Here is a 26,230-nt window from a genome sequence, read left to right as displayed (position 1 = left end):
GACTCAGTAGGAAAGCCCCACTGGAAGGGGAGAAAGGGAGGGCAAGGCACCTAGGTGGTCTCTTTCCCATGGCTTCGGATATCTCGGGAGCGCCGAGCACCGGCCAACCCCAGGGTTTGGGGGAGGACGGAGGGAGAGTCGGAGCCGGCTTTTCCTTTGGGGGAGGGGAGCCAGGGGCCTGGGAAGGCAGGACGCCTGGGTTCCCACACAGCCGGCTGAGTCACCAGGGTCATCTGGCTCCCGTTAGGCACAGCTAGCTTGCCATGTGCGCCCCCCACCCAGACGGGCCTCGGGGCTGGGCTGAAGGGGTGGGAAGGCCCTGGGGGGAGGGGAGGGGAAAGGCAAAGGATGACTCAGGGCCCATGATAACAGGCTGCAAGTATTTGGGGAGTGTAAACAGGGCAGGAGGAAGTGAAGGAAGGGAAAGTTGCGGCTGTGGTCGGGGACGCGAGGGGGGCCAGTTCTGTTCCGAGCCGCCCTGACCAAGATGGGGCTCGGGGGCGGCCTGGAGGGGGAGGGGGCATTAACAGAGATCGGAGGTCGCGCCACGAGAGGCCCTGAGAGGCAGAGGGATCCCGGGGAGGGGGTGCGGCCCTGGGCCCCCCACACAAGCACCGGAGGCTGCGCTTCCTCATCAGTCATGTTCCAGGTGGGGGATGTCTGCGCCTGGCAGGGGGCGCCCCCTACTGGGGTCCGGTGGCCACTGCCCCGGGGGACAAGTTTGGGTCCGAGTTCTAGCTAGTCTTCCTCATCTGGCTCCGCCTCCCCCGGCTCCTCTTCATCGAAGTAGCGCTCTTCCTCGTCCCGAGTCACAATGTCCAAGTTGTCAAATTCCGGGTTGTCGTCCACCTTACTGCAGCGGGGGGAGGGGGGAAGGGGCTCAACGGGCGTGTTTCAGCCAAAGGGAGAGAATGGGGGCGGGGCGAGACTGCGGGAGGGGGCGGGGCTTTCCCGTCCAGGCCCATGCTTCCGAGTCCCGGTCCCCACTTCAATCAGCAAAGGCGGCTCTGTCTGACCCCCGTGCTCCCCACCTCCCCGGGCTGCTTCGGGGACAGTGCTCCCAAGGGAGCCTCCGTTCCTGGGGGCGGGGACATCGGGCCCACCTGTAGTCAAAGTCTCCGTCTTTGCCGTCCAGAAAGCGCTGGTGCATCCTGCTGGTGAACTCCTCTCTGAGGATGACCTTCTCCTCTGAGTCGGGGACCCAGGCTTCTTCCTCCTGCCCAGGCCCGCAATCTGTTGGACAGACCAGTCGGGTGGTGGGTGCGGGCTGCCCCCGGAGCTTCTGCAGCCCCTCCCAGCCCGATGGGGACCCCTTTCTCACTTTCTTCCTCTTCTTCATCCTCCTCCTCTTCGTCTTCATCCTCCTCCAGGCAGGCCTCCTCCTCCTCCTGTTGCTGCAGCAGCCTCCGCTGGAGCACCCCCTCCTGGTAGGACTGGAGGAGCAGGTCGGCCAGGGGGCAGCCATCCGGGGCCAGGGTCTTTGGGGAGCGGGCGGCCAGCTCCTCTTCGCTCAGGTACTGCCCGATGTACTGCTCATACAGCAGGGGGTCCCGGGCCCGCATCTGCTCATCACTGAAGTACTCCCCGCCTGGGGCACAACAGGACATGGGGCCCAATGGAGACGCCTCACTTCCCCTCCCCTCCTCTGCAGCACCCCCGGCCCTCAGCTTGGGACAGGAGGGGGCAGCGTGGGTTTCTTGGAGCAGCCGGGACCTGTATTGAGTGACCCCACCCTGTGTTTGGGGGCACGGAGTTGGGGGGGGGTAGATGTGTGCTGATATGGTCCAGACTGTCGCAGTGTATCTGCTGCCGTGTCCCTGGCCTGGCCTAGAGCTGGCGGGGCGGCCATCTGTAGGAATGACCCCGTGTGCATGTCCCCATCACTAAGCTGGTCCTTGTTCCTGTCTCTGACCCCATCACCGGCCAAATCCGTGTCCCGATCCCCTGGGGGTCCAGCTCTGAGCGCCTCTATCCCCATCATTATCCCGCTTCGTGTCCCCTTGGGGGTTCGGCTGTCTCCCTATCCCTATCACTGTCCTGCTCCGTGTCCCCGTCCCTCCGAGTCCCCTTGGGGGGGGGGTCGGCTCCGTCTCCCTATCCCCATCACTGTCCCGCTCCGTGTCTCTGTCCCCGCAGGGGTCTCCCTCCGTGTCCTCCTCCCTGTCCCGCTCCGTGTCCCCGTCCTCCCGGGGGTCTCCCTCCGTGTCCCCGTCCCCGTCCCGCTCCGTGTCCCCGTCCCCACGGGGGTCTCCCTCCGTGTCCTCCTCCCTCTGGCGGCCTCCCTCTGTATCCTCCCTGTCCCGCTCCGTGTCCCCGTCCCTCTGGCGGTCTCCCTCTGTATCCTCCCTGTCCCGCTCCGTGTCCCCGTCCCCGCGGGGGTCTCCCTCCGTGTCCTCCTCCCTGTCCCCCCGCGGGTCCCGGGCCGCGGGCCCGTACCGCGGATGAGCTCCTGCAGGGCTGCGTAGCGCCGGTTGCGCAGGCGGGTGCGGGAGGCCCTGCCCCGGGCGGCGGCCCCCCGCAGCACCTCGGCGCAGTAGAAGTCGGCCCGGTAGTCCCCGCGCAGGTGCTGGAAGCAGGCCAGGTGCTCCTCGCGGAGGCTGCTGCGGAACCGCTCCAGGAAGACCAGGGGCTTGTCGCGGTAGAGGCGGCGCAGGATGGCCACCTTCTCCCTCTCGGTGAAGTCGGGCTCGTCCTTCTGCTGGCTGCGCACCGGGATGCGGCTGCCGGCCACGGCGCGCAGCATGGCCCGGACGCCGGGGTCCTCCTGGACCTCCTCCTCGTCCTCCTCCTCGGCCTGGGCAGGGCCCTGCTTCTGGGGGGCCTCAGGGGGCGGCGCCCCGCTCGGCTCCCCCCAGTGCAGGGCGCCCCCTCCCAGGCCGAGCTCGGGGGCTGCAGAGGCTGCTGCTGCTGCTGGGGAACAGGAATGACCACGCCTGCTGGGCGGGGCCGCCCCTCCCCCGGAGGCAGCCTGCCCTCCGGGCGCTTACTCTCCGCGGGAAAGGCGGAACCCACGGCTCGGAGTCGAGTTCAGTTCCTCCTACCCCAAACCCATTCCTTCACGGCCCAGCCCTAGGTGGGGACTTAACGAGTCCAGGCTAGGGAAGCTACCCAGCCAGGTGAGCCCGTGTGCGCAGGCGCCAGCGCAGGACAGGTGCGCCCGTGTGCGCAGGCGCCGGCACGGGCCCGTCCTGTCCGCGTGCGCAGGCGCCGGCAGCGTCGGGTTCGGGGCCGGGACAAAACGCTAAGGAGGGCGGGGGGAGGGAAGCTCCTCGAGGGCAGCTTTCGTCTCGCGTGGCTTCTCGATAAACGCCTGCGGGCCGAGGGGCGGGCTCCGAGGCCGGGGGGAGATGCTGTTTCTGGTGGCCCCGCCGCGGCTGGGCACCCCACTCCCTGCACCCCAGGCCCGATCCTCACCTGCTCGGGAACCCTGAACCGCTTCCGTCTCCATCCCGAGTCCTCTCGGTGGCGATCCGGGTTCTCACAATCCACTTCCGGCGCTCCCGAGTGCGGCCCCCAAACGGTCCCTGCCTCGGCCTGCGCTTCCGGGCCCTTGGTTCCGGACCGCACAATAGCCGCCCCAAGGCAGGGTCCCCAGAAGGGGCAGCGAGAGGAAAGAAAGGGAGTCGGCTTCCACCGACGGAAGCGCTGAATCCGCCGAACCTTTAAGGATTTGCTGACTTGACGGTGCTACCTCTCGAGACCGCTAGATGGCGCCGTCAAGAGTTCAAATGCATCTCAGAAACATACTATCCTGTGCCGCCTCAGTTTTCTCATCCTTAAAGTGGGCATAATAATGGCACCTGCTAGTGCGAGCTACTCGCAAAGTACTTTTTGCTCTATGCAAGTCATTTTGATTGTTGACTTCAGGCCGGGGCCACCCAAGGGTAAAGGAGGGGACAGAGCCGAGTGTATATCAAGGGGAATGGGAGGGAAAAACAAGCCCCCGGATGTGGGGGGCTTGGGTGGAGGACGGACTGGGACAGGGGGAGACGGGAAGTGGGGAAACCAGGGCGCGAGCCCCGCCAGAACATGGGGTGGGGAGAGCTGGGAAAGGTCAAGAGCCGGAAGTGTCTAAGAAGCTGAGGAAGCTTTTTTTTTAAACATTGCCTACATTTCCCCATAGTCTCCCTCCTTTCCCACTCCTAACCAGCTTTAAAAGTCACATTTTTGGTTGACAAACCAATCCCTCCGAGAACAGTTTGACGTTGCACATGCAGGGTTCACACTCTCACGGCTGCCCCACTCCTGCCCCTCTAAGGGAGCGTCTCAGAAAAGCCAGGATCCTTAACCCGCGAGATGCCGCCGACCCCAGGACCGCGCACCCCCCCTCCGCCGGCAGCCAGTGGGCGCGAGTCCGTGGCAGGGCTGTTTAACAGGGAGACCAAGGCCTGCTCACGGCAGCAAAGGAAGGAGGCCCTGGGGGGAGGGGGGAGACAGAGACAGTCAGATGCAGCCGAGAAACTTGGAAGCCAGGGAATGCGGCTGACTGGAGAGGCCCATTCGGGCAGTGCCGGCCCGGGAAGTTCAGCTGCCAAACGGAGGAGGGATTGCTAGGACAGACGGAGGCGCTCCCAGGGCCTCAAAGCCGGCCCTCGGCAGGGAGACGGGCCTGCAGCAGAGGAGAGAATGGGCCCTTGATGACGTGGGACAGAGCTGGGGAGTGGGTTCTAGACCACCAGGGAAGAATGGTTCCTACTGCACAGCAGCGGGCCCTGCCCGTGCCTGAGAGGGCTCCCGGAGAAGGGCGCAGCCCTGCCTGTTTGGGCAAGTGGTCCCACTTTGGCTACGGGACAAGAAGCATTAAATGACTTCTCAGACCCCTGTTGGCTCGTGAGCCCCTCATTTTCAGGTGGGGGCAGGGACCCAGTGACCTGTCCTGCTTCTACTTGAGGAAAGGAAGATCTAATTTTTATCGTTCGGGTACATCATCCCTGGGAAGCACTAAGGAAAGAACGTTCCTTTCGGAGCCAGGGCTGGGCTGCGGCCTCTCGACACCGTTACTTTGGGCCTTCCTGGGCCCCAAGGTGCCTTGGAGCTCTTGTCTCGTTCCACTGCACAAGGAAATGGCAAAGCTCTCAGGAACCTCTGCAAAGAAAACCGGACAGATGGTCCATGGGGGCCAGAGTTGGACATGACTGAACTGGGGATTCCAAGTCAACAGGGAAAGGTAGTGAAAAAGCTGGCCTTCCCTGGGCCGTGTTCCCGAGCCTTTTGGGCTCATCAGCCCTTTGGACGGGCGCTGGTTTTGTGCCCCAAGCGGGAACAAACGTGTGGCCTTGGGACGGTGGGTGGCTGGGAGCCTCTCGGCTCTGGCACTGACTCAGTGGCCCCACTCTGGAATGGGCCCAGCTCTGGGCCCTTCCCATGAAGCCTGTGACAAGTAGGAAAGTGTGTGGGGAGGGGATGACTCTCCTGGCTCAGGGAAAAGAACTGGGCGTGTAGCTGAGGACTTCAGGGAGGCCCCGGGGCAGTCTGTAAGTGGCCCAGGGCGTAGTGAGGAAGGGCCTGGATGAGCAGAGGCGCCCAACTAACACGCAGCTGTCACACTGCCCAGTGCGGCCTCCACCAGATCCGAGGTGGGACAGTGGGGCCCTCGGGGATGCCTGCCTACGGTGGAAGGGCTCCTTTCCAGACAGCCCCGGACAAGATGCTCTGTGAGGCCATTCTCTCCCGCCACCCTTCATCTTGGGGAGTCTCAATATTTTCACACATTTGGGAGCTCGCCTAAGTCCAAGGCCGGGGATCCCCAGACCGACCGGCAGAGGCAGCCTAGTCTAGCTGCAGATAACCTGCAAGGCCCCTGTTGAACCCCCGCTCCAAGAGCTCCCGGTCCTGAGGAGGCTGAGGGAGGCAGGCTGAGGAGGGGGCTCTCCCATGATTCTGGAGATCAGAGTGCTCTTTACTTCCTGGTGAGGGGCTTTCCAGAGACTGAGGAGCATGTGCTGGATGAGGCCAGGGAGAAGAGGGCCCTGAGCCATGTTTTTCAGGACTTGTTTCTCTGGAGGAAATCCAGTTCCTTGGTCCTTGCATCTTCACAGAGCACGGCCAGGTCTGTTTACTTGAACCCCTTTCTCCCTCGGAGAACTGGGTGTGCAATTTGCACTACCTTTCTCTTGAGGAAAAGGGTGTTTGTCTTAAGGTACCGCTTTGTTGGGGTGTTCGATGGAAGAGGGTGAAGAAATGCAATAGGGGGAGCTTCCAGGTCAGGCTGGGCCGAGCAGTCCTTAGGAAATGGCCCAAACCTGCCCTCTGTGGGAAGAGCGTCCCCGCTTTAAATTCCCCCTCACCTGGGGTGGGACGGGGATGCACAGGACATCACACTCACACCTCTCACTTGCTCTCCTTCCCAAACCTGTTCATTTGTTTGAGGGCACTTCTAACCTCCAGAGAAACAGCCATCACTAGGACCTAGTCCAGGCTCCTCCTTTTCTTACATACACTAACTCACCTCTCCCCATCCCCAACCCTACCTCCCCAAGCCCCGGTCCCTCCAGACAGAGGAGGCCCAGCAGGGGACTGGCTCTGGGTCCTTGCCTAGCATGTTGGTTACTGCAGTGGTGCCTGACAGGATTTGGGGGGGCGGCGGCATGCAGGCTTTCTGAGCTCTTGGGAAGTATCCTCTGACCCTTGCTGAGTTGTGACCTAGGAGGAGGGGCAGTCCCTCTGCCTAAGGCAGTTTTCCCTTCTGAAAAGTGGGCTTATTGGCACAGCTCCTACTTCCCTGGGTCCCCCTGGGGCTTTCCACCTCCACCTGGGTCCTGTACACACCAGCTTCTCCTTTTCTTGCTGGCTCCAGCCCCCCACCCCCTGCTCCATGGCATCCTTGGAGACCGCTGCTGGGATGTGGTCTCTGGACCTCTGGGGACCCTTCTGCAGGTGAGGGCAGTGCTTGTGCCAGAAGGGCCCGGGGCCGCTGTGGCAAATCATGGACCAAGGCGGTCCGGCCCTCTCCCTGTCACCCTCCCAGTCCATGGCACACATTGGGGCCTTGGGTACTTGGCTGATTTGGGGTGAGGGGGAAAGGCCCCAAGGGAAACAGATTGGGGGAATCCCTGGGGGTGGCAGAGAGTTTCCAGTGGATTGATGCCCAGCCCAGGAGGCCGTGGGTGGGGGTCTTTTCCAAGGCCCCTCCCTCCCTTGCCGCTCGCTCTCCCTTCCTCCACAAGAGACCACCAACACGTCTAGAATAAAAGTTTTAAAGTTCAATAGTCACTCTCTCCAAATACAAAAAGCAGTTACAATTCAACTCAACACAGAAGCGTGTGCAAAGTTACGGGAACTTAGACATTGTATAAAAAGTTAGGTTAAAGATGATTTCGTGGTTTCGTTTCCCAAGTGGATGCGTGCTCTTCCTCAGTCACCTGAACTCAGCAAAGAAATTGTTACCTTGATGAAATATTAACAGCCGTCCCACAGTAAAAACTGACATAAATTCTAAAAATTAAAAAACAGCATAATTACCATAAAACATCTGGCTTGCCTCTTCCTCCCTCCATCTTTTTTCTTTTTTTTTTTTCCTTTTTTTTTTTTTTTTTTTGGTTTTTTTTTTCTGCAAAGTCTCAGACAATAAAACATCTCCAGCAGGGGTTGGTTCCAAGAAGGCCTGGAAAGCTGAGGGGAAGGAGGAGAAATCCAGGGCGGCAACCATGGCCCTTCCTGGGCTCTCCTCTGGCCCCTGGAGCTTGAGTGCTTTCCCCTGGAGGCCCACAGGCCTCCGAGTGGGGGAAGGAGCAGGGGCGGGCGGCACAGGGCTGGTGTTCGAAAGTCAAAAAGAAAAAAAAGAATAAAAAGCAAAAGGGGGGGTTCTTTTTTTTTTTTTTTTTTTTTTTTGCTGAATTGTGGAACTGGAAAGAGTGGGAGAGGACGGAGGAAATCACGCGCCTTCTCAGTGGGAGGATGGGCAAGAAAGGCAGGAGCTGAGGACAGACAGACGGACAGACGGACGGACGGAGGCGGCCGGGCAGACTGACTTGGGAGAATAGGCCAGGCCTCTGGGGCAGCCCCAGCTACTGCGTGCTCGAGCCCCCCTGTGTGTTCCCCGAATAGCTCCCGTAGTCATAGTTGCCATAGTATGGTGGCCACTGGCCCTGGTAGTACTGGTTCCATTGCTGGGCGTACTGGGGGGAGGAAAGAGAGAAGACAGGGCATCAGCAACCTGGGCCCGGGTGGGTCACCCCCAGGGGCTTGCACCTTGGTCCCTTCCCCCACACATGTCCACAGCCAATATTTAAAGGGCCTGTCTTCTTGGGCTCTGGCGCAGGAATGGACTTCGCATGGTGGAGCGGGGCTGGGGTTACTGCACCATGGGCTCCCTCCCTGGTCAATTTCTTGAGGGCACAGACCACAGTTCCCCTTCCCCCTCCCTTCAGGGTCTCAGGCCAACAGCAGGGAAGGACAAGCACCCCCCTCCCCCTTTCCCAGGGCCTACCTGCTGATACTGGTTGTAGTTCTGTTGATTGTAGGTCTGTGCGGTGGGGGGTGGAGGGGGGGTGGTGTAAGGGGGGGTGTAGGCGGTGTAGCTCCCATAGTTGTAGGTGGGAGGGGGTGGCGGGGGCGGGGGCGGAGGCGCTGTGTAAGCTGGCTGGGTGTACCCTCCCTGATTATAGGTCGGGGTATAGGTTTGCTGCAAAGAAAAACAAGAGCTTCTGGATGGGCCCAGATCTGCCCCCAATGTGGCCCGATGGCCCCCAGGGCTTCCACCCAGATGTTCCTGACTCCTCCAGGACATCATCAGACCAGGGTTGGAGGGTGGGCCAGGCCCTGGACAGGGGACTGAACACCCTTTCTGGCCACGGCTGGCAGAGGCTCTTCCTGACATTCAGCGAGTGGTGCCTATGGGCAGTGAGTGCAAGGCAGCCCAACCTCCTGGACTGGGAGACCCGGGTGGGCCCCCCCACTGACCATGTGACCAATGTGAGGGAGGGGCAGGTCCAAGTTTCACTCCTTGGGGACCTGGGGCAGGTGACCCAACTCTAAGTCTCAGCTGCCACCTCTGTAAAGTGGAGGACATGTGCCCACAAGCAGTTCCCGGGGAGAGGGGGTTGGGGGGAGATCACTTTCCTCACTGGCAATTGGGAAGTGGGGGAGGGGGTGCCCCAGCCAGGCCAGCCCAAGGGCCTCCAAAGTAACAAGGTTTAGGAGGAGCCCTTCCCTGGAAACCCTCTCTTAAATGTTCAGCTTACTTCAGAACAGCTGCTTTGCTGTGTAAGCCAATGGACCACATTTTATGCCTTCAAAGACATTGTGCAAGAAAGGGCCCAAACCCGCTGCTCAAAGGTCCGAGGGCCTGCTCTAAATCCAGCCCCTTCATTTGAGGGCACTGGCTGGTTTGGGCAGAGGGCGGAGGGGCTGGCTCAAGACACCCCCGGAAGTAAATGGCTGAACCCATGCCAGAAATGGCTAAGGCTCCTGGGGGCCACAAAGACCTAAATCTGGGGCTGGCAGGGGTAGCCGAAGGCTCTATCTGATCGCTCCTGGAGCGGCGCCTGAGCGCCCAGGTGAAGGGGCTTACCTGGGGGGGGCTGTAGCTGCTGACAGGAGGGTTGCTGCTGCCGCTGCCGGCCCCCGAGGTGGGGATGTTGCTGCTTTTGTAGCTGGTGATGCTGGGGCCGGTGTTGCCGCCGGCGCTGGGGGGCTGGCTCCTGGCAGGGGGGTAGCTCTGTGGCTGAGGGGCCCGTGTGTAGCCACCTCGATTGTTGGAGCTGGCGTCCCGGTTATTGCTGCCCCAGCGGTTCTGGGGGTAGCCCCCGCCACTGTTATTGCTGCCACCTCCCCCTCTGTTGAAACCTAGAACGGCAAAAAGGTCATTTGGTTGGGTGGCCCTTCAATTCCCTCAGGGCCTACCATGTAGGCAAAATCTTAGGCGGGAAAACTAATGGGGGGCAGGGGATGGATCCCGAGCTCTGTTTTCCCAATGACAAAACCCTCAAAGTAGAAGACTTGGTCACTGTTCTTATTCATTAACCAGACACGCATCTTAAGTGTGCGCCCAAGAATTGTATATTATAATTGTCCAATCTTGCCTGACTGGTCATAAAGTCACAGGAGGGGCTTGCCATTTCCTTCTCCAGCCCATTTTACAGATGGGGAAACTGAGGCACCCAGGGGGAAGTGGCTTGCTCAGCCTCTCATGGCTGATAAATGTCCTGAGGCTGAATTTGAATTCAGGTCTCCCCAAGTCCAGGGATGAGCTCTGGAACCCCGAGCTCCTGGATCTTTCAGTGGGTTTGAGCAACTGTGAAAGACGGGCAGAGGGGATGGCCAACCTCCTGAGACGGTGACTGGTTCTGACCAGAGTCACCCAGCTACAAGTGCCTGAGGTTGGACCTCAACAAGGTCTTTCCCGCTCCCCTCCAGGCCTGGCACGCCGGGCAGTGCACAGAGCTCAGGAGATCCGATTTTGGGGTGGCCCCAGACGCTTCCTAACAGAGTGACCCTAGGCATGTCATTTAACCGGCCCGCCTCAGTTTCCTCATTTGTAAATGAAGGAAAAACTGCCCCCAGAGATCAGCAGAGCGCCCCAATGGGCCATGCTGGAGACAAGGACAAAGCAACAGCCTCAGAACAGGAGCATGGAGCAAGGACTGACACTTCTCTAGCCAGGAGAGCCAGGACAGAAGCAGTCCACAGCCAGCTCAGAAAACTCCTGAAACTGTGGGTGCCCACAAAGGCTGGGTTGCTCCCAGGAACCCCCAAAGATTTGGAGGGCTGTGGCTCTGTCCTCGGCCAAGGGGGGAGAGACTGGACTTTGGAGCTCGTCCTGGCTCCCTCAGTCTTCTTAACTGTCAGTGCAGAGAATTGCAACCTCTACCTTCCTGTGAGAGACCTCCTCTAACAAGGTCTTGTGTACCAAGTGCCCACAATGAGCAGCTCAGACGCAGTAGCCCTGGCGAGATGAGGTGATCAGGGAGGTAGCCGCCTGGCCTCTGCCAGCCTTTCTCTTGGCTTTTCTGACTGCTGAGTAGGCATAGCTATGAACACCCTCATCTCAGTCAGACTTATGTGGGAGCCATGTGGCCTCCCAGAGGTTTTTTGAACCTCTCTGCCTCCCCGTGTCCAGGCCTTGGTCCAGAGCTCTGGCCGGCCGGCCGGCCAGCCCTTTTCATGAACCAAGGGCCACAGCAACCAGAGTCACCATTAATGGTGCCATGCCATTGTTGGTGGAAGTCTCTAGTGCCACATCCCAAGGACTGCCTGCTGGCCCAATGGTTATTGAAGGTTCTTATCAGTTTCCTGGATGAGAGTCGTAGGGGCACAGAGTCAGAACTGGAAGGGACGCTGCGGCTAACAATCATTAATGCTGAGTAACATAGGTTGACGTGCTTGAAGGATAGACTGAATGGCCAAAACAGAATTTAATCGGGGAAAATTTTATGCTTATATCCTTCATTTATGGTCAAAAGATCGGCTTCCCAGAGTCCAATTGGACTCTGTCCTGGCCACGCGTCTCCCATTTTGGTGGGACTTCTCTGTCAGCCGAAGCAATGGGACTGAGGGGAGGGATTTGGAATTTGGAGTTGGTTTTGTTCAGCTCAGGCCCTGGGGCAGACTTGGCTCCAAGGTGCTCCAGGTATCCAGTGGATCCAACTGAAGCAGGAGACCTGAGTGCCCTGACAGTCTATAACCACAGCAGGCTATGGTTTGTCAATAGGCTTTTCCTTCAGTATTTCTGGGAGGTATACGGCTCTAGCACTGATTAATCATCCCATTTTACAGATGAAAAAAATCGAGGGGAAGGTTCCCCCTGTGGCTATATGAGCCAGGACTTCTGACCCTAAGGATGAGTGTTACTTTGACCAGACAGGCCTCAATGACAGAGGTGTCTCCCAGCAAAGGGAATCCTCCAGATGAACCACAGCCCCTTCCCTGCCATCGAGCTTCTCTTGAGTGACCTGGAAGACTGACAGCACTCTGAGTAAACCAAGGTCTTCCCGGCCCTGTTCCTCATCTCCTCTTTACAAGCTTCCCATGAGTGTTGTGTGCTAGACAACCACCAGGGAGACCACATGTGGTGATCTTGGAAGCTGGGTCAGGGGCGGGGAAATACACTGGTGGTTGTCTCCCTGTTGGCTGGGTTGGGGCAACCTGGCTACAGTCAGAAAGAGACAAAATGGCCTAGAAAGTTCCAGGGAATCACCCCGCTCTGCTGACCCGGGAGGGAAAGGGGGGACTGTTACCTCCTCGGTAGCTGCCGCCACCACCGCCGCCTCCACCGCCGCCACCACCACCACCACCACTGCCGCCGCCTCGGTTCTGGAAGCCCCCTCGATTGCCCCCAGGTGGTCCTCGGTTGTCATATCGCTGGAAGCCCCCAGCGCCGCCCCTGCCCCGGAAGCCTCCTGAGTTGCTGCCGCCACGACTGTCGAAGCGTTTCTCTGGAGGAGGTCCGGCCTTCCTGCCTTCTTCGTTGTACTGTTTGACCAGCTTGTCAGCCTCCTCCCGTTGGAGTTCAATGAAAAGGACTTCATCCAGAAAGTCCCCAACATTGGGCAGTGTGAAGTTGGCTTCGGGGTGTGCCCAGGGAGGGAAGGAGGGGAATAAAGGAGACACGGTCAACAACTTCTAGGGCCCTAACAAAGAAGCTCACTGTGGGGCAGAGAACATCTAGAAGGCCAACGGATCTGGGGGTACTGAGAGAATGAAGGGGATCCAAAAAAACGACCCTGGAAGGACCGTACCCCCCCTTCCCAGGCCTTCAGCAAGGCTCCTCAGATGTGGGGACACTTCCTGGCTGTTCTCATTTCGGTTTCATCACAGCTCTTAAGCGGGGGTTAGAGGGAAAAGGGGGAGTTCCACAAGATGTGTTGGGACTCTTCTGCTGGGCCAAGATGCTTAGAGGAAAGATATCTCTTTGGATAGAGGACAAGAACCAGTTTAGGGGCCATCTCTGCTAGAGGCAACCATGAGGGAAAGGAGGAGAAAGGCCCAGAGAAAACCCCCAAGGGAGAGGAAGCCCCTTCTAACCTGCCCAGGGCCAGGCTAGCCGGCTGCTTCTCTTCCCTGGCTCCCTACCTTTCATTTCTAACACAGCGTGATCAGGCACATCCTTCCCCTCCTCATCTGTGCGTCTTATCGTCCGATCTTTCAGGTCCTCATCCGTGGGGCAAATGACAATAGCCTTGCGTTGGAAGCCTTCAAAAGGACGCATTTTTCGTCTCTGGGCTGATCCATAAACATTTGTCTGGCAATAAATGAGAAGAGGCAAACGGCCGTTTATTATATGTCCTTTAGCCTGGGGGTGCCCTTAGCAAATGGTCAATTGAGATGCTGTGTGGGAAGCCTTCAGAGTCAGAAGGGCCCCGAGTCACCCAGTTAAGCACATTTTATAGGTTAAGAACCAAGACCCAGGGATGTTGAGTGAGTTGCTTAAAATCCAAGGCTGTAGTACCAGAGCCCAGATTTGAGGGGCCTCAGCATGCTTTTCAGGACAGTGTTCTAGTGACCATTGGCCTGGCCTGCCTCTAGGAAGGGGGGTTTCACGTCTTCAGGATCCCCCCATTCCCAGTCATCCAGGCCAAGGGTCAGTCAGTATGTTTGGTGCTGCCCTTTATGTTAGCAAGGCCTATCTTGAGAAGGGGATACCTATAAGCACCAACTAGTCAGGTCAGGGGGAAGCCATGAGTGATTTAGTGAGAGGGGAGACTGCCTTCTGGGAAATGAGTTGAGACTCATTGTGCTCTTGAGCAAGCTACCAGGTGCTGGGTACAAATGCCCCCAGTCTTGCCTGCCCAGGGTGGTCATTCTATTGGCGTTTGTCTAGGTTGCAGGGAGAGTTGAGAAAACTTCTCTTTTGTGCCCACTGACACAGAAACGTGTCTCTAAGCCTGCCTTCCACCTTCCTTGGCTCAAGGGGAGCCAGCATGAAGTGGGCATGGTTGACAACCAGCTTCTGGAGTGCCCAAAGACAACTAGGGCTGTCCTCTCCTGAAGGGTTCATCATGCCCCTTGGGCAGCCTGTCCTTGGGTCCTATCAGGAAGCTCCTTCTGTAGGGCAAGGAACAAGAGTAGAATGAGGGTAGTTTCTTCTATGAGGTGCTCCAACCATCAGCTAGCCCAGGATGGAATGGCCTGAGGCCAGCCATGTCACCAGAGAAAGTTTCCACCTCTTTGAAAGATGAAGAGTTGGCACTTTACATTATGTTTTGGGAGGAGTGCCCTTGGCAAATCCTAAGGCACTAAAGTGCCCAAGTTTCTAGAAGGTAAAGTTCAGGGGCCGTTATCTCAATGAGCAGGTTGCCTGGGAAGGAGTCAGGCTTCAGGAGCCCGCCAACACAGCCCAGTATTGATGCTCACCTACAAACTCTGGCACTAAGCCATTGTGATAGGCAGCCAGGCTAATGGGTATAACCAAGAAGGATTCTCGGGTCCTGGCCCTGGCCCTGCTTGCTGGGGCTATCCTCTGAAACGTGAGGGAGTTTGCTTTTAGCTGAGACTTCCTGGGTTGTCCCTTTTGAAACAAAGGTGAGAAGGGACAGGATGTTTCTTGAAGCACAAAGAAGTGAGAGGGTTCTGACTGGGTAGAGTGGCGAAGGTGGTGAAATAGCCTGTCCTCCGAGTGGATTCAGCAAGAAGGTGATCTCTCAGAAACGGCCACCTCCTTGCCTCTCCCCCCTGTAAAAGTACTTTTGATCTAATAAGGGAGTGTTTTTGGTAGAGCAGCAGGTCACCGACCATCTAGAGACATCCGACAGTCTTCAAAAACATCGCCTTGCCAGTCTACTGGCCACAGGATAGCTTTGTTGTACTGTTAACCACAGAGCTGCTGTAATATTTTCTTTCCTCTGAACTTCAGACATCTTTATCACGGAGAAGAAAAATCTAGGACTGTGATAAGATGCCAGGCAGCAGGGGGCATGGAAGGCAACCAGTAAGCAGCCTCTGCCTCCACCTTTTGGGAGATGGGGTCCATTCCTCCACGTCTTTTTCATATCTCACTTTGGGGATCAAGGAATTTTTTATAGAGTAACTCTCCTTACATCTTTAAGATACTGGGGTCAGATCCAGATAAACTCGGGCTCCCGGGAGATTCCAAGGCTGAGATGCCTTAGAACATCTAGGAGGTTTCCTTGTGTATGTGTGGGACACGCACTAGCCCCTGTGTGGGGTTGTAGGACTTGGCAACTGTCTTTTTGCTTCAAGACTGATGGGGCCAGGGCAGAAAACCACACCCTCCCCAGTGTGGCTAGAATCCCCCCCGTGGAGTGAAGCAGGCCACTCACTGAGGAAGAGCGAGACAAGCCAAACTTTGTGGTTTGAAAACCATCCGAGGCCGAGATGCTTCCTAGCGACAATGGTGGCAAATATTAGAAAATTAAGCTGATGGCTAAAATCCAGCTGCAAGTGTGGGACTGAGGCTGTTTTTTTGGCTATTCCCCACTTGGAAAAGGGCAGGAAACAATTCCAGTTCAGAGGCTGTTGCTACAGCAAACACAGCCCGAGCTCAGGGCCCCTGGGCCAGATGTGGCGCCTCGGCAGGCACCAAGGGACCACCGGGGCTGGTTGCTAGGATATGCGATAGTTGCATTGCAGGGGTGTGCTGCCTGCAGTGCTGGCTCTTCCATCCACACAGGAAGCCAGTTCCTCCGACCTCTCTAGTTTTTCCTATTGCAGCAATTTACATCCGTCCTCAGAAGCTCCTTGCATACACAAAATACACACAAGATTAAGATGCTCCCTCCTGGAAGGTCAGGAGTCAGACTACCAGCTCCTTAGGCTCGCTACAGAGGCAGAGTGGGAGACCCTGGTGACAGACCTTCGGCCTGCTTGGTTCCACAGAGCTGACTAAGGAGGAAACTCTGATACTGAGCGAACCAGACTTGGCTCGGGCTGAACTCCTGGCAGAGCCGTGTTTGTGGGACGAAAAGCTGGCCTGTGCGGAAAGGCTCCAGCCAGGCCTGGGGGGCATGTGTGCGAATGACACTTTCCTCTAGCAAGCCTGCCAACAGCTGTCGGGAGCTTCCTCCAGGCTGTGGCTCTTTCCCAGCTTAAGTTTCGGGTGAAGCTGAAGGTAGTGGACAGCTGGAATGAAAATCACTCCTGGGCTCCTTTTTTCCAAGTGCATTTTGGGGGCCCCGAAGCCAGCTTCCTGCCTTGGAGAAGGCCCTCTGGGTCTTAGTACAAGCTCCAGACTTGTCTCCCTGGTTTCAAATACAAATGGCTCCTAATACATCAGAGCTGGTCATTCTTATGGGCCACTTTTTCTTTCCAATCTCCACCTTTCTTTCCTGCCACACAAAGGCAACAGGGACAGGAAGTTTACTAGATAATAATGGAGGGAATGAGGGTACCGAGGACCATGCCTTTTCTGCTTAAGCCAGGAGGCAGATCGAGCTTGATTGAGGGAAATGCTTCTGCTTTGGGACAGCAAGAGTCAGGAACCATGTACTTTGCAGACTCTGCTCTGGAGACCTTTTAGTAGCAGGCGGAGACTCCTTAATTGGTTAGACAGATGCCCTCCAGAGGATTGGAGGTCTGACCAGCTGAAGTTTATAAAATGAAGAGATGGGTCCAGAAGCTGGAGAAGAGGAGTGGTCCTGACTCTACTACTTGAGAGGCCTTAGCCAAGTCACTTTACTCTTTTTGGGTATCAAGTTCTTCACTTGTAAATGAAGGTGGGTGGATTAGATTCCCTTCCCTCCCAATTCTACAAATTACTTTATTAACATTTAGTGTTGTATTTAAATATTTACAAAGCATTTTCTTCACAACACTGGGAAGTAAGCAGTAGATAGCATTATCCCCTTTTTACAGACAAGGAAACCGAGGTTCAGAGAGGTGAGTGGCGTTATCAGGGCGTAAATGGACACCTATGAGTACCCAGAGTTGGCTGTGGGCCTCTGAGCCTTCTCTCTTTAGGAGCCTCATCAGATCTAATTCTGTCTTGGTAAGGTTGGCCAGCTTATAGGGGGCCCCAGGGTGGTCAATAGATCCTGACCTTTACAAAGGTCTGGGGAGCAGACAATCGAGGCCTCTCCCTGGATGCTTGGGGAGCTCCCTCCCTTCCCCCTCCTCATCTGGGGTCCCATTAGCTTCTCACACCATAGGCAAGGCTCAAAGATTGTAGGAACAGCCCCAGAGCGGTGGATAGGGGTCGTGTGTGTGTGTGTGTGTGTGTGTGTGTGTGTGTGTGTGCGCGCGCGCTTGCGTATTTGCACACCCAGAAACCTAAGCTCTGGCTTCTGAGAGCAAAGAGGCCAGAGACCACCCAGATGGACAGGGAAATCATTACATCTGAATTTCAGTAAAACGGGTTTCCTTGGCAAAGCCCTGCATTTTATTGGATATCCCGGAGACAGTAATGTGAGGAACCCACTGGCATCTGGGTGGTGCCTTAGGAGGTCATGGCAAATTAGGGGGCGCACCCCTGACCTACTTCTGCCCTAACAGCTTCATGGGGGACGACAGGGCGGGGCATAGATGGACAAGCTGTTCAAGGTCGCAGCAAAGCTGAAATCTGAACCCACACCATAAGGCCACACTGCCCTGGGATCCTGGAGCTCAGGGATCCAACCCGTTCCTTTGACAGATGAGAGAGCAGAGGCCCAGAGAAGTGAAGGGACTTGTTCAAGGTCACGCTTTCAGGGAGGGTCTGAGTCCCCACCTGAACCCATCCCCAACCTCAGGGGGTGGCTGCCCTTTTGGATGGGGAAAAGGCTAGTCTTTCAGTTGCTCCAGCCAACTTCATAAGGAAAAGAATGGGGAGGAGCAGGTGTTTTTGGGCAGAGAAAAAGGAAGCCCTGGAGGTGCTCATGGTGGGAGGGCAGCTGTGGGCTGCTCCTCGTTTGCTGACCTAAGTGGCCACAGCACAGTGTGCGGCCTGGCGCTGACCATCACAACCAAAGTGACCAGATTGGGGGACCTTGCTGGAATCCTGAGACCACCTGGACTCTTGTCCTGACGGTGGGCCCTGGGTGGGAGCCCACTCCCAAGATTCTCTTGGATGTCTTTGACATGACCCGATCTCTACCAACAAAACAACTACTCACCTGGAGGTACTTGTGGTTATTCCTGGGCCCTCACTCAGACTGTCCAAGTGATGTACACTTAGCTGACCCTATCTTCAAGGCCTGAGAAGCTGAGAAGAGTGACCTCTCCACTGCCCTAGGCTTGGACAGAGCCACTTTCTACCAGTGACTCCCAGAACCTTCCCAACACCCTCGCCTCTCGGCCTGTCTGCTCTCTGGACTGACCAAGGCAGCCCTATGGGCAGAGGGCTTGTTCTAGAATCAACACCCTCAAAGCAAAGCCGCTGGGAACTGGCCGTGGATTTGGAGGCTATAGACATCTGTGACTCAGGGCGGGAAGGGATCCTGGAGATGACAGGGCTCGGGTGGACTGCCTGCTGCCACTGTTTTAGAGCTAGACCATGGGCTAGCCCTCCAGGGGTGGGGTGGGGAGCGTTCTGACAGGGCCCTAGATTAAATCTGCTACGTAAGCCCCCTCAGATTCTTCACTTATAAAACAAGGAGGCTGAAGGCTACATAACGGACCCCTTCTAGTCCTCATCTTAAATACAAACGTAAGAGAGACCTTGGGGTCTGGCGTTGGGGGTCAGAGAAATGAAAGCACTAGTGATGATGCTGAGGTTGGGAATGGGGTGTGTGTGGGGTCCCACCCCTTCTCACCACTTGTGGCTGCCAACAACGTGGTATTTGGTGGAGCGGTCCCAGGTGAGCTCCTGAGTTCTCAGAAAGGCAGAAAAGGGTTGGAAATGTTTTCACAACTCATGAAGGTGGCAATACATTTAGGCTCAAGGGGGCTTGAAGCCACAGGTGTGTAATGGGCCGTATGCACAGAGGCTGCCTGGGACCAGTACCTGGTCTAAGATGTAGTTGCGTTTCTTGCGGGCGGCTATCTGGATGAGGCGGTTCAGACACTGAGTGGCCTGCTGGATGAGGACGTCCCATCGGCCGGCATAGTTGCGCTGGCGGCGGAGACCCATCACCTGGGGAGGGAGCACAGGTAAGTTGGCGGCTGTCCAGAACCAGAAGCGAGCAAAGGGAGATGGTGGCCCAGCACACTCACCCGCATTTTATCCATGATGGCGTTGGTACCTAGGATGTTGTATTTCTTGGTAGGGTTGGCAGCTGCGTGCTTGACAGCCCACGTGGTTTTGCCGGCCGCTGGCAAGCCCACCATCATCAGAATCTAAAGAGAACCCGGGAGAATACCATGATGGCACAGGGGCCAGGCTAAGACGGCAAGCCATGCGTCCTAAGGGCAGGATGGGCCGAAAAAGACCTCCTCCAAGGCCACAAAGCAAGTCTTTGAGGGGAGGAGGCCTTGGGGTAGGGGAGCAGAGAGAACAAAGCCCATACCCGTGCTGCCTGCCTTGTTGATGGCTAAACAAAAACCTGGGGTGCCAAGTGACTTGAGCGCACGGGCCTTGTGGAGACTGTGCTGTGTGGGCAGGACCCTTGGGTCTCACATTCTGGTCTCAAACCCAGAGCTCTGGACCTTCCTAGAGAGCATCCTCCACACCATCAGGAGGGAAGTTCCTATTACTGTTTCCAGCTAAACCCTTACCCCCAGTCCCCTTCTGGGCTAAGTAGGAGGCAGGGAGGCTATTCAGGACTTTCTCTCCCCTCATTGGCCTGTAATACAGAGTATTCCACAAGGCGCTCTCTTCAAATTCTGATTCTTCCATTTTAGTCTTGGACAAATACAACAAAATGCGTGCTCCTGATAAGCTAGGCCCTCTCCGGGCTCCCCAATTCCCTGACTTCTATTCCTGCGGCTTCCAGAAGGACTTGCCAAGGGCCCCAGTCAGCAGCTGCTCTTACCTCACAGTCTGCTTTGCTCTTTGGTCCGATGGTTCCCCGAATTCGCTCTCCCACAGGCACGTGCTGAATGAAGGTGAACCCTGGGATGATGGAACAATAGGGCTCTCTCCTCTGGCCAAAGTTGAACTCCACGGCACAGTTCTTCACGAGGACATGGGGGTAGAGCGCCTGGCCACCCAGGGCATCTTTCTGGATGCGGTAGGCTATGCCCAGCCACTTCCCATTCTTGGTGAAAGAAAGCTCTATCTCATGCCCACATTCAAAGTCCTGGGAAAGGAAGAGGAGATGACGATACATAAGGGCTGAGCAGTGCACAAGCCAGGGGACACCTGCGGGCAGCCCCAGGGGGATCCCACCAAAGGAGCTCCCCATTTTGTCCCCAGAGGTCTGATCCACATGACCTGAGGGACCACTGGGGCCAATGTATGACCTCCCTGCTTGGCTCAAAGGTGCCTTCCTAGATCTATTCTGGTCTGTTCAATGCAGGCAGAGGGCACCATTAAGAAAACCTTACCAACCCATGCTAAGGACTGCAGTGCCCAGACCAGTCAATGCCCGTAGCCTTGGTGCCAGGAGCCAGCTCTGAGCCTGCCCCCACTTGCCCCTGCCTCTCCATCCTCACTAGCTCCCACGTTATTTCCTGCACAGAACCTCTCTGGGCCTTTGCTCATGCTGTGTCACTTCTACCCAGTAGAATCCTAAGCTCCAAGAAAGGCTCAGCTCCCACCTACCACCTTTTAATCTGAGGCCTTTCTCATTCTGCCCATCACCCTTATAAGTTCTAAAGCTGCTTGTGGGAAGGGTCTGATCTGTCATGACACCCCTACCACTCGGGGCACCTCATAGTTATCTCTTAAAAAACAAAAACAAAACAAACAGAAAACCCATGTCGTTCCCACAGATGCGTGGCACTTCATTTTACCCACATATGCTAAAACCCCACCCAATGAGATGTTTACTCTTACTTACCGCAAAACAGCCAATTACATCATTTTCAGCAAACGTGTCCCCATAGTTTTCAAATCGGCTGTTGGTCGATTTTTTTCCAGTGCCCCCATAACCATAAGAAAATGCCTCCTCACCTGAAAAGAAAAGCACATGACACCTAGGGTGGTCTCTTTTCACACTGCTCCTGACCCTTGGGGGAGACTAACTTGGAGACCATCCCCACTGATCCTGCCGTGGCTCCAAAGGGTTGCCAAGAGCCCAAGGCTGGGAATCAGGCGATGGTGCCTTTCAGATCTTGGGTAGGCCTCATCTCCAGGGGCTTCCATTTAACCTATCTGTCCAGAGGGCTGTTATTTAAATAGAAAGATTCACATAATTTCCTCAAAAAAAAAAAAAGTGTTGTTTAGACAAGATAGGATAATAGTTACTTAGCATTGTATAGCAGTGTTGAACATGGGGCTGTGACCTTAACACCATCTCTGAACTTCGGTTCAGTTATACAATGAGTTGGTTGAACTAAGTGACCTTCCTCTATATTGCAGGTGTGAGGTATTGGGGGAGGGATGCATCCAGAAACCTGTCCAGAGACCATATTCCCTTCCTCTTTAGAACTACCTGGATGGCACTTGCCACTCAATTCCCGCTGTTCTCCTAGTGATTTGAACCTGGCTTTAGTCAGAGGGGACTGCAAAGACCCATGCGTCTCAGCACTCTAGGTCTAGGCAGATAAATGTTCCATAAAATAACTATTTCTGTTTGTTTTCAACTAGGGCCAAGGAAAAAGAACGAAGAGTTGGTGACTAAGGAACAGAAAATAAAATGGACAATTTTGGTTATATAAAATTAAAAAGTTTTTGTACAAACAAAACCAGTTAATAGCTAAAAATAGACAAGAAATCGATAAATGAGGGAGAAAAAAAATCTACTCGGGTTAAAAAAAGTCTCATTTTGAAGGCATCCGGAGGGTACTTAGAAGAAAAATTTATAAGAAAAAGAGCCATTTTCCAATTGACAAATGATCAAAAGGTAAGAAAAGCAGGTTTTGGGGAAGAAATCTAAGCTGTCAACAACCATATGAAAAAAGTGCTCCAAATCACAATTAAGAGAAATTCGAGCTAAAATAATTCGAAGTCCCAGTTCATTGCAGATTGGCTAGGACAACAGAAAAGGAAAACAACAAATGCTAGAGAAATGATGGCCTCAAATTTTTAAACCATGCATACCCTTTGACCTAGTGATACTACCAGGCCCCAACCTCCAGGATTTCAAAGAAAAAGGAAAAAAGTCCTAAAGTACAAGAGTACTTACAGCACCTCTTTTCATTGTGGCAAAACCCTGGAAAGTGAGGGGACACCCATCAACTGAATGATGGCTGATTAAGTCTGGGCATAGGAATGGGACAGGATACGCTTATGCTAAATAAAGTGATGATGAAGGGGATGGAAAACCTGGTAAGAACTATATGAACTGATTCAGTGAGGTAAGCAGAACTCGGAGAACAATTTAAATATAAACAATAATACTGTAAAGGCCAACAGCTTTGAAAGACTTCAGGCCAACAATTCCAGGAGTCCTGATGAAACAGCCTAGTCTCTTCCTGACAAAGGAGGCATGGACCCAGAGGACAAAGGGAGATGTGTATTTTTTTGGACATGGTCGGTGTGGGAATTTATTTCGATTAATTGTGCATAATTGTTACAAGACTTTTTTCTTTTTTAATGGGAAGATGAGGGAAGTGAGAGAAGGCAGATTTTTGCTAATTGAAAACAATTAAGATGAGAAATTGATAGTGATAAGCCAAACTGTAGAAGTGTTTTTAAATGCTAGCACTTTAGCTAGTTTAAAGCTCTCTCTTCAGAGTTAAACTTTATTTTGTTTTCAGAACCAACTTTTCTCTCCACTCAACCACTGCCACTGGAAAACACACATGTGTAGTAGTCAAATAAAAAAAAGATTTCCTCACTGGCTAAGCCCAAAGAACATCTCAGGTGGTTACCCTAAGTCTGATGGAGCTGTGTATGAGAAAACTGCAACTGGGAAAACCATTCTCCTGGTTCTGCTCCCCTCCCTCTGCATCAGCTCACAAGCTTTTCCAGGTTCCTCTGAAGCCACTGTCCTCCTTTCTTATGACGCAAAAGCATTCCATCAAATTCACATAATGACTCATTCCTCTTGTCTGCCACCACAGACAGCTGCTACAAACACTTTGTACACGTGGGTCTATTTCCTCTTTCTTTGATCTTTCTGTGACACGGACCTAGTATTAACCCTGCTGGGTCAAGTAGCCTTTGGGACAAAATTCCTAATCATTTCCTGAATAATCGGACCAGCTGACAATTCCACCACCAGCCTTTGCTGATTTCTTTTTTGTCTTCTTAGCCAATCTGCTGGTGTGCGGTGGCGCCTCAGAATCGTCTGACTTTGCATTTCTCTATTTACTTGTGATCTGGAGCATTTTTTTCCTATGGTTACTGATGGCTTACATATATATATATATATATATATATATATATATATATATATATATATATATATATATATATATATATATATATATATGTATCTATGTACGTACACAGTGGGGTGGGGAAGGGAGGAGGCTATAAACCGCCTATTTGTGTCCTTTAGCCGTTTAGCCAATGGGGAAAGGCTACCAAGGGATATCTACTCCCACCTCTTACCCCTAGAACCCTGGTGAGAGAGCTACATTTTACCCAACTTTATCTTCTCAGAGACCCTGAGAGAGGAGATAAAAAAACTTGTGCCTGAAGGATGAGGTTGCTAAGATCCAAAGAGAAAGGGAAGCCAGATTTTCTGGGCTCAACCCTTAATCTTTCCATGACCTTCAGTCTGTTTCTGGGAGTCCACCCCATACCAGGTGCCCCCAACAATGTGTGTGTGGGGGACGCGCACCAGTGAAAGCTGGCTGCTCAGGTCACCTGGTCCACTGGGGAGAGGAGCGTGGCCTTACCTAGCTGGGTGCTGCAAGAATCCAACGACCAGCCGATTCGCACAACATGGGGATCAGGCTCTGTGGAAGGAAGGTGCTTCACAGAGATTTCTTCATTGATCTGAGGAAGGAGAAAGCACATCCTGGGTTAACCAATGCCTACGGCCTAGAACGCATACAATAGCTCTGTCTCTCCAGGAGAACCAACAACTTCAGGTGCCTCCCCACAAGTGCCCACTGCGGGGCTCGGTTTCCTTCCCTTATAAAACAGAGACACAATTTGTGTCTTGTAGAGATGCAATCGAACACAGCACACACTATAAGACAAGGGAGGGTTGGCTCCCTCTGAGCAGGGAGCTTGGAGAGCCAACATCTGCGCTCAGCCCAAGGCCAGTCCCAGGCTGGCTTCTTTCTGCTTCTCTCTCCCTGGTTCCAAGAAATGGGTTTCTTTGGGAAAAGGAGGACATCTTCCCAGGCCCCGGAATTCAGCGTGGGCTCCCTGACAAGGTTGTCGTGCCCCCCCGCCCCCGGACATCTGTGAAGACCTGCATGTCACCTGCAGTGACCAACACTGGCCTCCTGCTGGCTTCTGCCCCTGGTGCCTTTTTTTTTTTTTTTTTTTTCTGAGACTGGGGTTAAGTGACTTGCCCAGGGTCACACAGCTAATAAGTGTTGTGTCTGAGACCACATTTGAACTCGGGTCCTCCTGAATTCAAGGCTGGTGCTCTATCCACTGAGCCACCTAGCTGTCCCCTCTGGTGCCTCTTTTACCTCAGGGCCAGCCTCTGGGCCTGTGGGTCCATTTTCTGCTCCCTCCCAAGGGGCTTCACTTAGTCCTTGTCTTAACAGTCCCCGGGCCTCTGGCCATTGCCACTGCCCTTCCCCATGCTGCAGAACCCCCCCCACACATTGTAGGGCTGGCAGCCAGAGACAGCCCCCCAAAGGAGTCTGCCCCACCAGGCCAGCGCGCCTTCTTCTTGAGGGCTGAACATCAAGGAATATACAAGACTTGGAAAGTCCCTGGCACTGCCCACCCTGGCTGCCCCTCTCTCCTATGGGCAGCGTAACCCACCATTCAGAACCCCCATCCTTAGACAAGATCTACCCTTCCTTGGGGAGCCCCAGCTGCCTTGCCAACAGGGAGGTGTGGTGATTATGATCCTCCGAGACCTGGCCATTCTGGGAGACAGAGACCAGTGAGTGGATAAACCACAGGAGGCAAATGGAGCACAAAGTTCATAGAATCATCTGGGCGTAGGAGAGGCTGCCGCTCTCCCTGGAGGACTTCTATCAGAAGCTGGAGGATGAGCCGCCAGGGCTCACAACTTCCACAGGATTGGATCTACTCTCAAAGTACATCATCCAGACCAATTCCTTCATCTTAACGGATGAGGAAACCAGGGTCTGGTAGAGCGCAACTAGGCTCAAGGTCTGGTCTCCCATCTGGGCCCCATTATGTTCCTGCTTCCTCCAACAGGGCAAGGTTAAATACCTTCTCAAGTTCTAGGACCTCCTCCCTCCCTCCCCCCACCTCAGTCCCTGCCAAGGTTGTCTGAGCGGACTCTGTCACGGCCCACACTGCTGCTGCACGTATAGCAGAAGAGGCTTAATGAGATAAAAGAGCCCCCCCCCGGCCACCTCCTCTCATCTGTCCACATTTAAAACAAAGCAGTTTTGTCTCTGCCTTTGGGACGCCCGACCGAGCATCCTGGTGAAAGGGGCTAGGCCAAACTGACCCCACTCTTATGGTCCCCCGACCTTCCCCCCCCCCCCCCCGGTCTATCTCTCAGACACGGCATAATCACTGTCAGGGTTTACCTTCATCTCAAAGCACACTCGGCCCCTCCTGACCCCATAACTGGCTCTGGCACCAGACCACAGATATGCAAATCCCTCAATGGTGAGTGGGTAGCCACTACTCCGGTCCCGGGCTACTTTGAAGTGCAGATCGCAATTATCTGGAAAAAGGAATGGGTGACCCACCGTAAGGAAAGTGGAAGCAAAACCCTCCTGGGCACAACAGTGACAAGTGGTCCATTCATCTGTGGAAAGCTCCTCTAAGCAGACGAGCCCCAGACCTTTAAAGCCAGCTCTCTGACCTGGTCTCCCATCAGCCGTTGATTTTTGGACCCCTCACACCTAACATCCAAAGAGCTGCCATTTCCTCTCCCCTGCTCAGGGCAGCTACTACCCCACTTCCCCCTCGCCAGCCCCTCGATCCCCCTCCACTCTTGCATTCTTCCCTGAGCTACCTCCCACCCTGGGGGAAACCCTCATCTTCTCTCTCTTCAATGGTCTCCCTTGAATCCATCCTCCATCCAGCCAAAAGCTTCCCAAGCGAAAGCCCCAATGATGTCCCCCCGTCACTCTGTCCCTATGTCGATCCCCGTCCTGCTGCTTGGCTTTTACTGCTCCTTCCAGACTCCCATTCTTTCCCCCTTGTGGCCTCCTTGCACAAGCCCCTCCGTCTTCCTGCTCCCACCTTTCCTCCTTAAGCTCTTCCAGGGCTTCTCCATTTACCCTTTCTCTCTCTCACAGGTATACTCAGTTG

The 26,230-nt window shown here is 54.9% G+C and overlaps 2 protein-coding genes across 8 annotated transcripts in view; both read right to left on the bottom strand.

The window, feature by feature from the left end:
• Window positions 1–366: 366 nt before the first annotated feature.
• Window positions 367–3,662, bottom strand: CCDC97 (coiled-coil domain containing 97). Of its 2 annotated transcripts, none has more exons than XM_074306896.1 (5): window positions 3,415–3,662; window positions 2,437–2,910; window positions 1,322–1,588; window positions 1,104–1,233; window positions 367–853 (listed from the first exon to the last, which is right to left on the bottom strand). In XM_074306896.1, the coding sequence occupies exons 1-5, from the start codon at window positions 3,446–3,448 to the stop codon at window positions 739–741; spliced, it is 1,020 nt and encodes a 339-aa protein (XP_074162997.1). In that variant the 5' UTR covers window positions 3,449–3,662; the 3' UTR covers window positions 367–738. The 2 variants fall into 2 exon arrangements, with proteins under 2 accessions (XP_074162997.1, XP_074162999.1); XM_074306898.1 differs by having other exon boundaries at window positions 2,437–2,907; window positions 3,415–3,538.
• A 4,141-nt stretch (window positions 3,663–7,803) lies between these two features.
• The window catches only part of HNRNPUL1 (heterogeneous nuclear ribonucleoprotein U like 1), a 43,878-nt gene continuing 25,451 nt past the window's right edge, over window positions 7,804–26,230 (bottom strand). For all 6 annotated transcript variants that reach the window (XM_074306893.1, XM_074306891.1, XM_074306894.1 and 3 more), the window contains 11 exons: window positions 25,498–25,637; window positions 23,701–23,800; window positions 20,751–20,863; window positions 19,782–20,048; window positions 19,024–19,146; window positions 18,815–18,943; window positions 13,012–13,180; window positions 12,177–12,503; window positions 9,512–9,786; window positions 8,429–8,623; window positions 7,804–8,117 (listed from right to left, as the gene is read on the bottom strand). In XM_074306893.1, the coding sequence (XP_074162994.1) occupies window positions 8,007–8,117; window positions 8,429–8,623; window positions 9,512–9,786; window positions 12,177–12,503; window positions 13,012–13,180; window positions 18,815–18,943; window positions 19,024–19,146; window positions 19,782–20,048; window positions 20,751–20,863; window positions 23,701–23,800; window positions 25,498–25,637 (1,949 nt within the window). In that variant the 3' untranslated portion in view covers window positions 7,804–8,006. The remainder of the gene's footprint in view (window positions 8,118–8,428; window positions 8,624–9,511; window positions 9,787–12,176; window positions 12,504–13,011; window positions 13,181–18,814; window positions 18,944–19,023; window positions 19,147–19,781; window positions 20,049–20,750; window positions 20,864–23,700; window positions 23,801–25,497; window positions 25,638–26,230) is intronic.

This window comes from Sminthopsis crassicaudata, chromosome 3 (genome assembly GCF_048593235.1).
Source record: "Sminthopsis crassicaudata isolate SCR6 chromosome 3, ASM4859323v1, whole genome shotgun sequence".
In the NCBI taxonomy this organism is placed as follows: Eukaryota; Metazoa; Chordata; class Mammalia; order Dasyuromorphia; family Dasyuridae; genus Sminthopsis; species Sminthopsis crassicaudata.
The sequence above is the reverse complement of the archived record's forward strand: the minus strand, read 5'-3'. Positions and strand labels throughout refer to the sequence as shown.